Source organism: Aphis gossypii, chromosome X (assembly GCF_020184175.1).
Source record: "Aphis gossypii isolate Hap1 chromosome X, ASM2018417v2, whole genome shotgun sequence".
Classification (NCBI taxonomy): Eukaryota; Metazoa; Arthropoda; class Insecta; order Hemiptera; family Aphididae; genus Aphis; species Aphis gossypii.
Genome location: NC_065533.1, coordinates 48,978,472 through 48,994,686, shown reverse-complemented (window position 1 = coordinate 48,994,686; position 16,215 = coordinate 48,978,472). Strand labels below are relative to the sequence as shown.

Here is a 16,215-nt window from a genome sequence, read left to right as displayed (position 1 = left end):
TAATATTCTCGTTCTTAAATGTACAACAGCTAAAAATTAAAATGATATAAAACGTTACAATACAACTACTACGCTACAACAGTACTACTACAGTAGGTAGGTTAGTAGGTAGGTAGGTACTAGTGGCACGTAAACGATTTACACAATATTTAAAAAAAAAAAGTAAGTTGTTTCAGATAGATCTACCGTAGTATTATATTATCTTATTAGTATTATTCATTTATAAACGTAAATCCAAAAATAATATTATATATAATATGTATATGTATATACATATTGCCATATTGGCCATCATCACGATATTCACAAGATTAAACCACATTCTGTTATTTTTTTCTTGTACCTACTTATTATATCTGGTGCCTACGTTAGATGTTTCATAATAATTAAGAAGCCTATAAAATAAATAACAACTGTCTTCTCGTACATACGTATCGTAGAATATATTATTATTTATACCTACCTGAAAAACAAAAAAAAAAAAAAATTTAATAAATAGTATTATATAAATAGACTACAGAGCTACATATTATTATAATATTATACATTCATATTTGGGTAGGTACATAAAAAACTCGAGTCCTTAAACCTTTTGCAGAAAAAAAAACAATTTACGATATTATATTATTATTATTATTACGATTACACATAATAATATTATTATTATTATTATTATGTATTACTCAGAGATAACTATAAGTCGCGTCATCTCTGTGCATCACGACGAAAGAGATTATCAAGAGTAGTTTTAATACGTCATTAAAATTTTGTCAAAAGCGGCGGCCGACCGGTTGACGAATTATTATTATTATTATTTTCGTTACGAGGACGCAAAATATTTATCATCGTCGTCATTATTTATTTATTATTGAAATGAGCCGTCTGACGCGAACCCGCCGCCGCCGCCGCCGCCTAGTCGACGTCTCGCGTCTGCACCAGCAGCAGCGCAGTGCACACATCGACAAAAACCGGTTTTGACGGCGGCGGCGGCGGCGGACTGCTTCGCATCACCAGAAACGGCCGCCGCCGTCGCCGCCGCCGCGCTTCCGACCCAACGGAAAACAGTACGAACGGTTTTTTGTATAGAAGGGGCTATAGCGGCGCGCGGCGGCGGCGGTTCCCTCGTAATTTTATCTGCGGCGGTTTTCCCCCTCCCGGCCGCCGAAGCCACCGACGGGGCAGCCGCCGCCGCACACACGCACAGGCACACACGCGCCGTCTGCACAGTGCACACCGGATGGGTCTTTGTTTACTACGGCCGTCCGTACGCTGATGATAGGCCGCCGTCACGCCGTCCGCTCGTTTTCGACCGTTTTTTTTTTCGTCGTCCGCGTTCGCTCGTTTCTCCGACGAAAAGTCGTCCGTACGCGACTCGACAATATTGTTTTCGTTTTTTAAATACCGTTTTTGTTCGGTCGACGATACATCGCTCTGCGCCGTCGCGATCCATTATCACAATATCGTTCCTCGTCGTTATCGTTATCGGGCGCGCGCGCGATATTTCGAGTCCGACATTCGAGTACTCACCTACTCCGCCGAAGACCGGCGACCGCCGTCGACGTGTGAAAACGCCACAGCGACTGGCCAACGACCCTCCACCGCCGGCGCTTTAACTCCTAAACGCTGTCGATGTCGAGCCCGACCGCGGTGGCACTTCGATGGACCGCCAAACGACGACGGGCCACTCGACAAGGCGATGTCGTCGTCGGTCGGTCCGATTAGAGTACCCTGTCGCACTGTTGTTGCCGTGCTCGAGACGCTGGTGATGCGACTGCGACACGATGAAAGTCACCGTCTGCTTCGGTTCCACTAGGGTGATCGTCCCCTGCGGACGAGGAGAAATATTGGTCAGAGATCTCATCCAACAGGCCATCACTCGATACAAGAAAGCCACCGGAAAGGTGAGTCTTGCACGACTGTTACGTTTACGTGTCGGCGGTATTGGTAGGTAGACCTTAGATGTTAACGCCGTCAGGTTAGAACCGTTGTGGATGTTTGTACTGTTTTTTGTCAATCCGGTAGGTAGGTACCCGGCTGCAGAAATCTATTAATCTCTTTCGAAGTTTACAATGTTTAGATACTATGTCAGCAAACAGTCTGACACTTTGAGTTGTACAGTCGTATAAGTAGATACTTAAAACTAGAGTAATTAGAGTGATAAGGATTGGATCCAAAGAAAACCGTCAACTAAGATTTATTTTTTTTGGAATATAACGAAGAATATTATAACTATATTATAGGTACCTATGCAAAATTATGTTTACTGATAGTACTATGCACTATTAATCATTAATTATCTATTTTATTGTTATGATGCATTTTTACACTGATAATTGATAACGTGACCTGCAGTAGCATATAATTGTTCAACCCAATGTCTGTAAATGATTAGGTTACAATTATAATAATTATAATTTACAACATTTATATTAATTAATAAAATAATTTATTAAATAGGTGTAACAATACGCAGGTGTACATTTGTCTTGGTAGGTAGTGTTTAAAATGTATTTTATAATTTAGGTAGATAGATTCTAATAATGGTAGGTATAGGTAATTTTTTCTTGAATTATTAATATTTTCTTGGTTTTCTACTAAAGTGGTTAGTTTTACCCAGTGTTTCTCCATTGACTTTATTTTTCTTTTATATTCAGTATAATCAATGATAAATAGGGCACGGATGTTGTTGCATTTGCAACTTCTTTTCTATTGTTCGGATTCGTTGCTAAGTAGATTATAAATTTGTTTCAAATGAGTACCAATTAATACATAAAAATTTTAAGTGCAACTTTTTGCAATTTTTGACCTTTTTTTAATTTTATTGCAATTTTGTTAATTATTGTCATTTTCAATACAATTTTATGTGTTTTTTTGTGTTTTCACTTTTTTTTTGTTAGATTATACAGGTTTAATCTATGGTTATGTCGGGCTTTATTGGTTGTGACTCGTGATGGCTTATTTGTCCGTCGTCGTCGGCGGTAACTGGAAAAACCATTTAATTAGTAGAAAAAAATCAAAAAATAGTTTAAATAAAAAGCTTTAATTTTTAATAAAATTATTTGTAGATTTCTGAAAAAATAAGAAAACCGGACAATTTACTAGATTTTTAATGACAACTGACGAGAATTTGAATTTGAATCTTTTTTATTATCTACTCGTTAATATTTTTTTTAATTTTTTTGGTACAAAATATTTTTTTATTGCAATTTTTAAGTGCAATTTTGGGTTTTTTTCACAGCAATAATGCAATCAATTTTATAACATTTTTAGTGCAACAACATCCGAGCCCTAATGATAAATGATAAATCTAAAACGGTGGGAAATGTGATTGTATATTTATTAAACAAGCATTCTTATTATAATATCCCTAGTAATTAAGCAGGTATATTTATGAGTAACAAAATGTTTTGTTATTTATTTTATATTTTAAGAAGAGGGTTCCATAGTAATGAATATTATGTGCCATTGCCTATTCTTGATTATAGAAAATATTTCAATATTTATATCTTTCCTTAGACCTACTCCAGACTTAACTAATTTAAAATAAGTTGGTATTTTTAAAAATACTATAATTTAATCTGTACATTTTGCCATAATTGGTTTACTATGCTTTCTCACTTCAAGTCGTTAAGTCATAATACTTCTGCATTTCTTTTTTATTATTTTTTTTTAAGCTATGGTTTTGGTTAGTCATTGATAACAATGGTTAGCACTAGAGTTGGCACTGTACATCTAGTATTAGCAATAATCGACAAAGACCTAAAATTATCTACATCACTTACCTAAGTATCTATAGGTAATAAGTTCTGATGTTATTTATGTAATAATTTAGCCCTAATGTGCCAAGTTTATTCAATTTAAAACATTTAAGCCCTAAATCATAAAAGTTACATATACCTAAATTGATTAATTTAATGGGCCAATTCTAGAACCAATTATGAACTACTGTCTACTACAATGATAAAGTTTAAGAGATCATTAGTTTACTATTCATTTATCAAATGTGTAGGTTTCTAGTAATTTTTCTGCTACCTGACATTAAATTATTTACTGCATATTTATCTAACAGCATTTTTGAATAATAGCCTTTAGTAGGTAGGTATTGTGTAATAATAAATTTAAATTATTATTAGAAATCAGAATTACTACATAAAATAGTGTTATACATTTGCATGTATTTAAAATTCAATAAAAATTTAAAAAGTTAATTACTAAGTATTATTAGAATTCTAAATAGGTAATATCTGTTGTTTTATATTTTGTATTGTTATTGTTATTGTTATTATTTATCAATTTTGCTCTCAGATACTTCCATCTTATGTATAATATCATGATTGATACTAAAAAATATGTCATGTTGCAATTTTCCATGTAGCTAAAATGCTAAATGTCTAGTTACTTATAGTATCTACAATCTACTTAAGTCTTAATTATTATTGAATTTAAAATTAAACATTGATTGCAAGTCAGATAAACTCTGACAAAATTGTGATGAATAATCCACTAGTTTTAATTTATGATAGCTATTCTAGGAATGTATAAAAATAGTGAGTATCAAAACATCTGTTTTCATAAACCATAAATGGTAGTCTACTAACTGAGTAAGATAGTTATAAGATTTTATTGTAGGAAAATATCAAGTGCATTGTATCAAGGATTTTGACATGGGTATTAAAGCTGTAATTGAAACATTACTCATCTAAAATATTATAGCTTTTAGTACTTACCTATTGTTTTTACTATGTTATTTATCTGTTTATTACTCATAATAAAATTTATAATTATGTTTATAATCAAGGATATAACTAAAAAAATCTGCTAAAAAAAATATGGGTATTTTTGGTAAAACTATGATATTATATAAACTCAGATTTAAACCTAAATAGTAAATATCTATTAAAAAAAAATATTAAGAGACAGCGCAATATTTGTTTCCTCTCTCAGACCCACACACAACGTAGATAAAACTCATTCACATTTCATTTAAAATAGTTTTTTTGTGATTTTTGAGTAATCTAGAGTAAAATCACCTATTATAAAATCTATAGAGGATAATATTTTTGAGAGTATGATATATCGGTTTAATGTTTTATTGTTAGCTCTCGGTTAGGTATTTGATTTTGTATTTAACTTTCAAAAAAAAAAAAAAAAAATGATTGATGTTTAAATTATTTCGAGACAATATTTAGACAAATCAATATGTCATTCTCTCAAAAATATTATTTTCTAACGTTTTTGTAATGGGTGATTTTACTCTAAGATTACTCAAAATCATAGAAAAATAATTCTGTGTAAATGCGTTTTGTCTATGTTGCGCATCGGTCAGAGAAAGAAAACAAACAGTGCACTGGCATCCTCTTAAATGAGACATTATTAACCTCTGGCATCCAGATATCTCTACTTTGGATATTATATGATTAAAAAATGATTTTTTTTTTGACAAAATATTAGATAGCTAAGAAATTAAACAACTTCCAATCCCTAATCAATTTATATTTTTGTCTATAAATGGTTAAATTGATAATGATAATTTTAAAACTTGTAGTTTTATTTAAAATATAATAGGTAAGTAGATGATAGGTATCTTAATTTTTCTAAATAGGTATAGTGAAATGTTAACCTATAAAAGTATAAAAACATTTGTACTCATATATTAGGCATATTGATTGTGATTTATTACCCCTCCACCCCTCCCCTACATAACTATATTCTTTTATTATCAAATATTTTAGGGAACTAAAATTAAAAAACTATTATAATTATTGGAAGTAATTCAAATGTACCTATAGCTGTTATTGGGTAGGTATGACTAAATATATTGATATTTTTTCTAAATATATTAGTACGTGTTTATTTAAGCAACAAATTGGATTTTTTTACTATAGTATATTATTGATAATGCATTTGTAGTAGGTGTGTACTCCAGTCTATACCTATGACAGATAGTACACAAATAACTAGAGCTATCTATGAATACAATATACATGTATATTATTAGCCCAATTTACTATATGTTTTTTATTTATACAACTGTACATACAGTTTTACACGGATTTTGTAAATTTTATCTGCATTAAAAATCATTGATTAAATATTAAGGTTAACATATTCGGAGGGTATTAGTTTTGTTTTTCTTAACTAAATATAGGTATTTATATAAGTATTGTATGTTTCTATTTTTAAGTATTGGTGCTATTATAAATCATTAATTTTGAAAAACAAGATCTTACAAACAAAATAATAAAATTTAAAAAAGTCTATGTATAGTAGGTAAACATTTACATGTTTACTAAAAGTGCAGGGTGTTACAATAATTTAAGTATAATATCTTTTTCCCAGCTGGGAAGTAAAACGATTATATTTATTCGAATTGTAAATGCTTCTTAAAAAAAAATATAGTTAGATTAAACTCGTTAGTTTTTATTAAAAAAAAATTTTTTATATATTTATTATGTACAAAGCTACAAAATAAAGTTTTTAAAAATACCGATTTGTAAGTTGTTAGAAAATATGATATGATAAAGTATTATTAAGCTAAACATATTTTTTCCAAATCATCTTGAAAATTCCACAAAATCTATATTTAATATAGATATTATTATCGGTGTTCTGTTAACTGTCAAAGGGACATTAACCTTCGACCTGTCACAGTCTACAGTAGGTCTTCACTCTTCAGTCTATATATATGTTACCATTATAGATTAATAATGTTTTGTAGGACATTTCTTCAACCAAATATTTAACTTTATAAACCTCTGTTTATTGAAATATGTATTATTTTACATACTATATTATACCTATTCTTAATAATTATTTATTACATTGCAATGTAAACTTAATTAACTTCCCAAAATGAAAAAATTGTTAGGTATATTTCCTTACAAAAATATTCCCCGATTCCGGACTTGTATATTTTACTTTATGAAAGTCGACAAGGTCGTTATTGGTTGTGTTGATGATCGTTCTGGTTCTGAAAAACTGGCCATGCACGTACAGTACATAATATAATATATTATTGAATGTACACATATACTGTGCACACGCCTACATATATATACAATATGCATGTATCGTCTAGTACAAGGTCTCTTAGAATTCGCTAATTCAGTAAACGTCTAATAAGCTTAGTATCTACATATATATACCCTACATCTTCACGCGTGTAACATTAGCAGTTAGCACACGATATTATGAACTGTCGTATTTTTACTGATACTAACATTTTGTTTTGTTGTCTATTGTTCTACGAGAATACTAATTATAAGTATTTTGTTCTATTATTAACTAGATGAATATAAAAATAAATATTAAATCATTATTTACTGTTATACTATTACGTCTTGTACCTACTAACTTTATTTTCTCGTGACGATTATGTAAATCCCTCGTTAGTCACTGAAAATAGATAATATATAATATAACCATCTACATGAATCTAAACGCAGTTTGATGGTTACCTTAACAATATTCAAGAAATTTTATGTTACGACCATAATTTATTATTATTGTCTCGATTATTGTTTTATGGTGACCGATGTGAAGTTAAAATTAATTAATACATTTCAGCATGAGTTAACAATCGTCAATCGTTTACTTTACAGAGCAATAAAATTATATTAATTTACATAATAATATGTATAATGTATAGTATTAAATATATGTATATAACTTTGGGTATCAGTAGACACTAGACAACAGTAAGTTTGGATGACATATTAAATTGATAATTAGTTGTGTCACGGGTTAAGACAATATTGAAACTTTAAAGAAAATGTATACTATATTATGGTTGTATTATACTTGTATATCTACAATCTACTGTTTAGTAAAATAGATATATTATATAAAATAATTGGGTCAGTTAATATTAAATTAATTAATATACCTACGTGATATAATTAATAATATGATATTGGTTATCATTGAAATCGTTATTTAGCAACAGGTATTGACATTACAGTAATAACATTTAGGTAGTATTTACTATTTACTTATTTTGTCCTAAATATTATCGATCTTAGTTGCCGACTTCTACTATTATAATATATGGTCATTAGTTACATTTTTAATTTAAATATTTTATTAACTCAACATTTTTATTATTTTCTTTAGAGCGATGAATGTACGATGATTTTTTTTTTGTAATTAATTGTTTCATAGTTGATAATTTGTCGATTAAATGCAACAATTTTCAAAAATAGAAGTGGTATTGGATATCAAATTGAATCTAGTTTATACTTTGGAGAAGTTAAACTTAGTTAATTATTAAATTTAAAAACAAACAAAAAATTAAAGTAAAATGAAAATTTTACTCAAATCTAATTTCGGCATAATCGATTTTGTATTTTTTTTTATGTTACTCATCAAAAACGAATAACCGTAAAGTCTTAAAATGTTCACCAAACGTTTATATTATATATTTTTTATTTGCGATAAAATTGCGTAAATACGTAATCATTTTTTTATAAATGTCGATTAAAAATTATTTCTTGGGTAGAAATACGTCTTGAAAATGTAACACAAAGATCTAAGTTTTTTCATTTCTCAATTAAAAAATATTGAAAATCTATATTGTCACAATATTTTTTTATAACCTTTTAAATCTAGAATTTTTACAAAATTCATACAAATCTCGATAATTACTAATTAGTAAATTATTTTATAGAAATTTTAGAAATTTATTTATATACATAAGATATCTATATCTACTATCTAGCTATCTATATCTAGAGATTAAAATAATTTTAATACATACTTAGGCTTACTAATTGCAATGAGTAAATATTGTATGTTTATGATCATATTAATTATATTATATAATGAAATAAATATTTTTATGTAGATTTGTATACAAAAGTTGTTTACTATTCTCTATTATCTTAATACTAGTGTTACTACACTATTTAACTTTTACGTTTTATAATCAAATCTATCATTTATACATTACGTTTGTATAACACTGACGATCTTAGTAATATACGATATAGAATTGCATTTCGAAACCTTACTAGTTAGTATTGTTACACGTAGACTTATACTGTATAAATTAAAATCAATATTCAAAAGTTAATATTTTTAATACTGTTAAATACTATAAAAATTACTGTTATGTAAACACGCTATTGGAATAAAATGCTAAAGGTAAGTTTTAAGGGTAAACTTACCTTAAGATACGACGTTAACTGTTTTTAAGGAGTTCAACATAGGCAAACTCCATAGTGCGTGCTTGCCGGTTTTAATGTATGTATTGTAATATTGATCATTAGTGTATGTCAGTGTAAAATAAAATAGGTGACATCGCTCTCGCACGTGCACTCACATTTCAGTAACGCTTTATTTAAATATTATATTTTTTCTTTCTAAAAAGTATCAATATTTTGCTAATTGTAACTATTAACCTATTTATCCGACAAACTTTCTGTTTGAATTCATCGTAAAATTTACTTAAAAATTATTATATTAATTTAGATTCTGAGTGGAAAGATGTTTCTTTTCCTGTACCTATCATCTTTTGGGGCTTTGATTTTCAACTTTGGTGCTGGCTTATTTATTCTGGTAGCAAATAAGATCTATAGTTGGTACGTTGAGAGATCAAGAGTAAATTTTTTTCTTAGTTATCGGTAAATAAAAACAAAAATTTAAGGAAAAATAGGAACTTTTTTACTAAACCTGTTGGTTTTTGACAAAATGTATTTATTTATAATTTATTTTGTTCATTATTTCAGAAGTAAATATTTTATAAAACCAAGAAGTTCTTATATACTTAATTTTAATTTTCAATTGTTCAGTTACTCGCCAGATCTGTCTATCTACTGTAATGCACCATGGTGCATTATCTGGTAAAGCGTGTGATCTACTATTAATAACTAATGCATAATAAAAAATGCCAATGCCCTATCCTTTAATAATATTTTGGTATATACAAGTCACTTTTTCTTTGTATCGTTGAGTTTATACATCATTATTCATTAATTAATGTTATAGCATTTATAAAATCGTTAACATTTATTTAACAAAAGTCTCGTTTATACCAACAATCAAAAATGGGTATCTAACTCAAAGTTACTAGATGTCCAATTTTTAGAACTAACTTTAAAATCTAGTTGGTCAAAAGAGCTTGGAAAGCAAAAAAAAAAAAAAAAAACTTGGTACTTAATTTATATTTACAGCTTGTTTAAAGTTCTTTTAATGTGAGATTTAATAATATGTAATTGCTGATGATAATTCGAGAATATCAAATTATATTTTTGTACTTAGGTTTAGGTAGTTGAAATAATACATAATATACACATATTAGTAAATAAACTTCCAAATAACATTTTTTTCACAGTACACATTTATTCTTTAAATAGTTATTTGACATAGATAAATATTACATATTATTCTGAATCTTTTAAATTGAATTAATTCGTAAAAATGAAATTATATAATTGATACTTAAACTCAAAAACGTAACGTAAAAAGCAGCTTACACAATTGAAATACGACCTTGAAAAATTAATTACGTATTGATATAAAATCGTAATTTTTTCTACTCAAACGTCAAATTTGATCATCAAACAATAAAACCATAAATTATATCAAAATAAATCGTTATTATATTGTGTGAAATTAATCACCTACCTTAATTAAATCAATAGAATGTTTTAAAATAAATGATATTTTGTAGATATATATATTATTTGAAAACATTTAAAAGAAATTATCAATAATTATATAAGTTCTTAACAGAATTCCCAAAAATCATTTTAAATTTGATAATTATTCAATTTGCATTATATAATTTATACATTCTATCTTTAATCTCAAATTAATTGTGTGGTTGCATCCTCACAAAAACATTATTATCAAATCAAAATAGATATTAAGTATACTATGAATACACTTAGTCATGTTATATTGCATACGCCCAACGTTAAAAGGAGCTGTAGCTATATAATGTCAAATATTATATTTTATAAGACTTATTTAATATTATTCATAAAAATGATGAAAACAATTGAAAACAATTCCAATAAATATATTACAAATAGTATTAATATTAAAAAATATAATAAAATTTTAAAATTATAAAAATATCTCAAATTACAATATGTGTTAAACATACAGAACAATTAAAATAATAATAATTAATTAATTAATACTTTTGTAGTAAACTACGAAAAATAATATATCCTTAATATCTTAAAGCTTTTCACATAATTCATAAATTTAAAAATATTCAGTTAATAAGGATACTGAAAATGAATTCGTTGACTTAGTCTTATCACACGTTTAACGTACAAAATTGACGTTTGTAGTTTAAACTTTTAAAGTCATCATTCATCAAAATATAATAGTTTTATCACTATTGTTTTTACTTTTTTGTACAGTGGACGATGACATAAACATTTTTCATTTGTACTCAAAAACAGAATTTTTTTTAGGAATTTTAACATATAATAATCTAATTTTGAAGGGATTTTTAATTAGTTATTATTTATAAATATTTTATGTTCTGATGAAAAGAGTTTACCAATATTTTGAGGGATATCCTTTTGTCATTTGACACTTCGCTCAACTCTACTCATATAAATTTAATATTTTTCAATATTCAGAGCAAAATATTCTGCTTCAAAACATGAAGTTAAAAGTGTATTTTAATTTTAATAGCTAATAAATAAAACATCTTAAAAATATGATAACAATAATAAATAATAAAAAAATAATTAATAAAATTTGATTTCATAAATGTCCGAGTAAATGTCCTATAACCGTGAATATTTATAAAGAAAGTCTGTGTTTACTTAGAAGAGTTGCTTTTTATGTGATGTATTTTAAATAATAATATGCATACACTTAAGCTATTTTTGTAGGTTAACTGGTTTGTCAATTATAAATGTAAATATTAAAATATTTTAATACATTTTTATTGACTAAAATTCCAAAACACGTATTGTATTGATATTTATATTTAAATAAATAATAAATTTTAATATTATAATTATCTTTCTCGATATTTACACATATTTTTTTAAGCTTAGTAATTTTCAAAGAAAGTTTAACAAATTTTAAATATATTGGAAAAAGTTTAATATTTTTTTGGAATTTTAATATATATTATTTATTTTTTATAGGTATTATTATTAATATTTAAATTTTTTTCTTTAATACCAGGTTCATTGTTTTATAGAGTCGATCATAGTTTTTTCAAGACACGTACTCTCGGGATTAATAATTAAAACTATTTACATTCCTATTGTTTTAATTTCATGTATCTAATTTATTTATAATAATTAGTTATGTAGTACGCTATAGTCATATATTTCTTAAACATCTTTACATACAATCAATTTATTATTGCTTATTAATTGCTTTGATGGTGCTATTAATTTTAAATTACCTATACAAATATACCTCGCAATACAATATACCATTGATTGTTCTTGAATATTATGAAAATGGTTAAAATAATAATTTTTTTCGTTATATTTAATTACTTAGGTGATTTAATTTTTCAAATACAATCTTCTCTTGGTAACTTGAATTTTTTTTGAAAAGAAACAAGTTAGAATTATATAGAATTTTGGATTATGCCTATAATGAATAACACGAGGAATAACATCTTATGACTGAGTTATGACACTTTGAAGTGGATTTTGTTCTCGACTTGTCGTTAGTTTCGAGTTTTTTGTTGACAGTTTTTATTTTTAATTTATATTACATTGGTACTTATCGTTTAAAAATTTTATATAAAGGCTGATGATGTTTGATTATTAGGTACCTACCTTAAATATAACACGCGCGTATAATATAATTCAAACTGTTTATTTAATGCATAATATAATTTATATAAATACTTAATATTTCTTTATAATACCTATATGTAATATGATTATTTGATTAGAACTGAATAGTACCTAAAAAAGTATTTGAATGATAAATTATTATTATTTATATATTTATAACATGACGCCAAATGGCATCAAACAGCATCTGGCTAAAAATTATTTAGTAGGTAACGCTAATATAGGCTTCATTATAAAAAAAAAAAAAAAAAAAATTATAAATTTGAACAGCACCGGCCGGGTATATGTATATAAAATTGACCCGCAGCGAACGTGTTAATATATTGTGTAGGCACCCAAATAAGTAATTAAAATAATTTCAAAAAACTATTTTGTCTCTGTCTTATATACACACTTCATAGCATTTTTTTTCATGTTAATTTTTTAAGAGTTACGTACATTTAAAATTTTAAAATTATTCAAATACTTAAAACTCGTTATAAAATAAAAATATGAATAACTAAACTGAGCTTGAGCATATTATTAGTAAATAAGAAATTTAATAGTATGTAATTTTTCTTTAATATTATATATAAACTATTGTAATAAGAACCCAGTACACTGTTTTGTTATGTTACACGTTACACTGAGACAATAAATTCACGATAAAAAATTATTTCTATTATTTCTTGATATATTTTTTTATTAATTAAACAAACTGTAGAAAAATATTTAATAATTTATTGCTATACTTATTGTTCTCGTTGTATACATTTATGTATATACTGTCAATGTATATTTCACTTATGCATGTAAATTAAAAACTTTTACCTTTACTAATAGTTAAACGAACACAACATGCATATCATCGAACAGCTGTAGGTAATACACTAATACGCACGATGTCTGTGCCTGTTGTAGGTACCACTCGGCACTCGTTATTAGTGTTGTTCGGTGCGTGACACGTTGCAGACGTGGTTATTCGTCGTTAAAATGCATTAATGTTCTAGTTTGTTTGTATTATTTTATCAGTGTCTTATCTTTTACTTAAAGTATTAGTATTATATATTATTTAAAAATGGTTTCTAATGGAACTATGCGATTAACTATATCTCAATTTTTTGTATTTATCTGGGTCAAATATAACAAATTGCGATTTTAATAAAATTGTAAAATCCCATACAATTTGGTCTAGTTATATTGATGTTCGTAATCTATACCAATAAAATTAGGCTATAGCTGGTAATTATATACATATAAGTACTTTTTATTTAGTTATTTATATTTTTAAAAAGTATTATATTAACGTTATAATCTCGGTTATAATATAACTCTGCATGCAGTAACAGTTTATTAAAACATTTATTTTATTGAGCTGTACCTCTATTTACAGATTGGCATGACGATGACTATATGAGTGAAACTATACAACATAAAATTGTACATTATTCAAATTACTAAACTGTTATCATGGATTTATTACCATTTACTTTACCTATGACATAATATAATTATTTTTCTTCGTTAGAAACAGTATAAAATATATTTACAAATTCTGTATAGTTTTACAATAATCAAGTTTTGTAACTTTCAATTTCTCATTATAATACATAAATTAAAATATGAAATAAAATATGAATTTATACCCTCCCCCCAACACACACATCTGTATCTCACTACATTTTTCGTGTATCTTTTCTGATTAGGATATTGTTATAGATTTTGATTAGTTATCTCAATGTTATAAGAAAATATATACGTAATACTACGTATACACTATACATAATATACGTTATTGTTATTTTGTTATGTTTGGCTTGGCTTAATTATTCGGTTCTTGACTAGCAGATATTCATTTTCTCTAAAAACAATAGTAAAAAGTAGACAAATACAATGCACCAATATCACTGTGTTAGCTACTGTGGTGAGAACAATTGAAAAAAATAAGACGCTCCGAAAAAAATATAGTACTTATTTATTATGATTTTAATTACATTTCTATTCAAAATAAAAACTAGATATATTTTACCTATCTATCTTTATTATTATTATGTAAAAACAATTTCAAAACTGTGAAAAGATTATAATAATTTTTTGAAGGTACAGTTAATGTTCAAATAAAATGTTTCATTTTTTAACCGCGATATTATATTATTTATTAATAACATGAATTTTCAAATCTTAGTTTGTGAGTATATAATATTATTACCTACTCAATTGATTAATATTGTATTTTGATTAATATCTAATATATACGAATTTAATAGAAGGTACCGATTAAAAACGATAAATGTAAAAATAATTATATATTTATTAGTTTTAGAATCACAATTAAAATATGTGGAATTCACCGGGTTATGATGTGTGACTCGAGTGGGTCACTATATTATATACATATAACAATGATACGGTTAGTTAAAAATATGCTATTGATTTCATACATTTCAATGTAATTTTATAATCTTTTACAATGTTATCAAACATAGAAAAAATAATTCCTCAAAGTTGAATGTTCTTTTCATTTAATTAAAATAAATGTGTACATTAATTTTTGGTATTTATTCTGCCTTAAAAGTATTTTACATAATTTTTTTAATTTAAATCACATACCTACACGCAAACCAAAAATATACCTATAATATTGGTTTAAAAGTATAATAATTAAATTAATAAAACGATGTACAAACTATTAAAGTATATTATTCACAATAAAGTTTATATATATTTTTTAGGAATTTGTATTTATTGACATTTTTGGAATTTATATAAGAAATTATTATTCAGAAATTAAATTAATAATTTAAACCTGCATTAAATAAACCATCCCTTTCTCAACTATTATTTCATATCTACATTATATTCATCTAAAACTTATCTTAGTAAACATTATATTATCTGTTCGATCTTCGATCAGGATTTATTACGCTATAATTCAAAATAGCAATAAAAATAATACGTATTTATTATGTGGGGTACAACTGTGGTGACATTATAGCTATAAATAATATTGTTTAATTAGACGTTTTTAATAGAAGTTTTAAATTATAATGGGGCCAAAATTAAATATTCAATATTAATATAATAACATGGTATCTATTTTTGTATTGTGTATTTAATAATATAATATTTATGATGGTTTTAATAAATAATATAATGATACAATGATACATACAAAATTACAATTTAATAAGTTGTAAGTTGTTGAAATGTCATTTTTAAATTGTATAAAATAATTATTTTTAAAGATTTTATTAAAAATATTTATGCTCTAAATCTAATTTGTGTTATGTGTTTAGCCATATCTTATAAAATAATGTTATTTTTTTCTTTTGTCTAATTGTATTAATTATATTAAAGCTAATTTTATTATTTTCATATCGAACTTAATAGCTTAAAAATATATTTTCATAGAAAAAATTATACATGTAATATATGTATGTAGTTGTTT

At 26.1% G+C, this 16,215-nt stretch overlaps 1 protein-coding gene across 6 annotated transcripts in view; it reads left to right on the top strand.

Annotated features, from left to right (window-relative positions):
* Positions 1-1,197: 1,197 nt before the first annotated feature.
* LOC114124429 (partitioning defective 3 homolog B) overlaps positions 1,198-16,215 on the top strand; it is a 32,509-nt gene continuing 17,491 nt past the window's right edge. Inside the window, exon 1 of one of the 6 annotated variants that reach the window (XM_027987680.2) lies at positions 1,198-1,901. In XM_027987680.2, the coding sequence (XP_027843481.2) occupies positions 1,782-1,901 (120 nt within the window). In that variant the 5' untranslated portion in view covers positions 1,198-1,781. Of the gene's footprint in view, positions 1,902-13,631; positions 14,010-16,215 lie in introns of those variants that run through there. The other 5 variants (XM_027987677.2, XM_027987678.2, XM_027987675.2 and 2 more) reach the window with 5 other exon arrangements.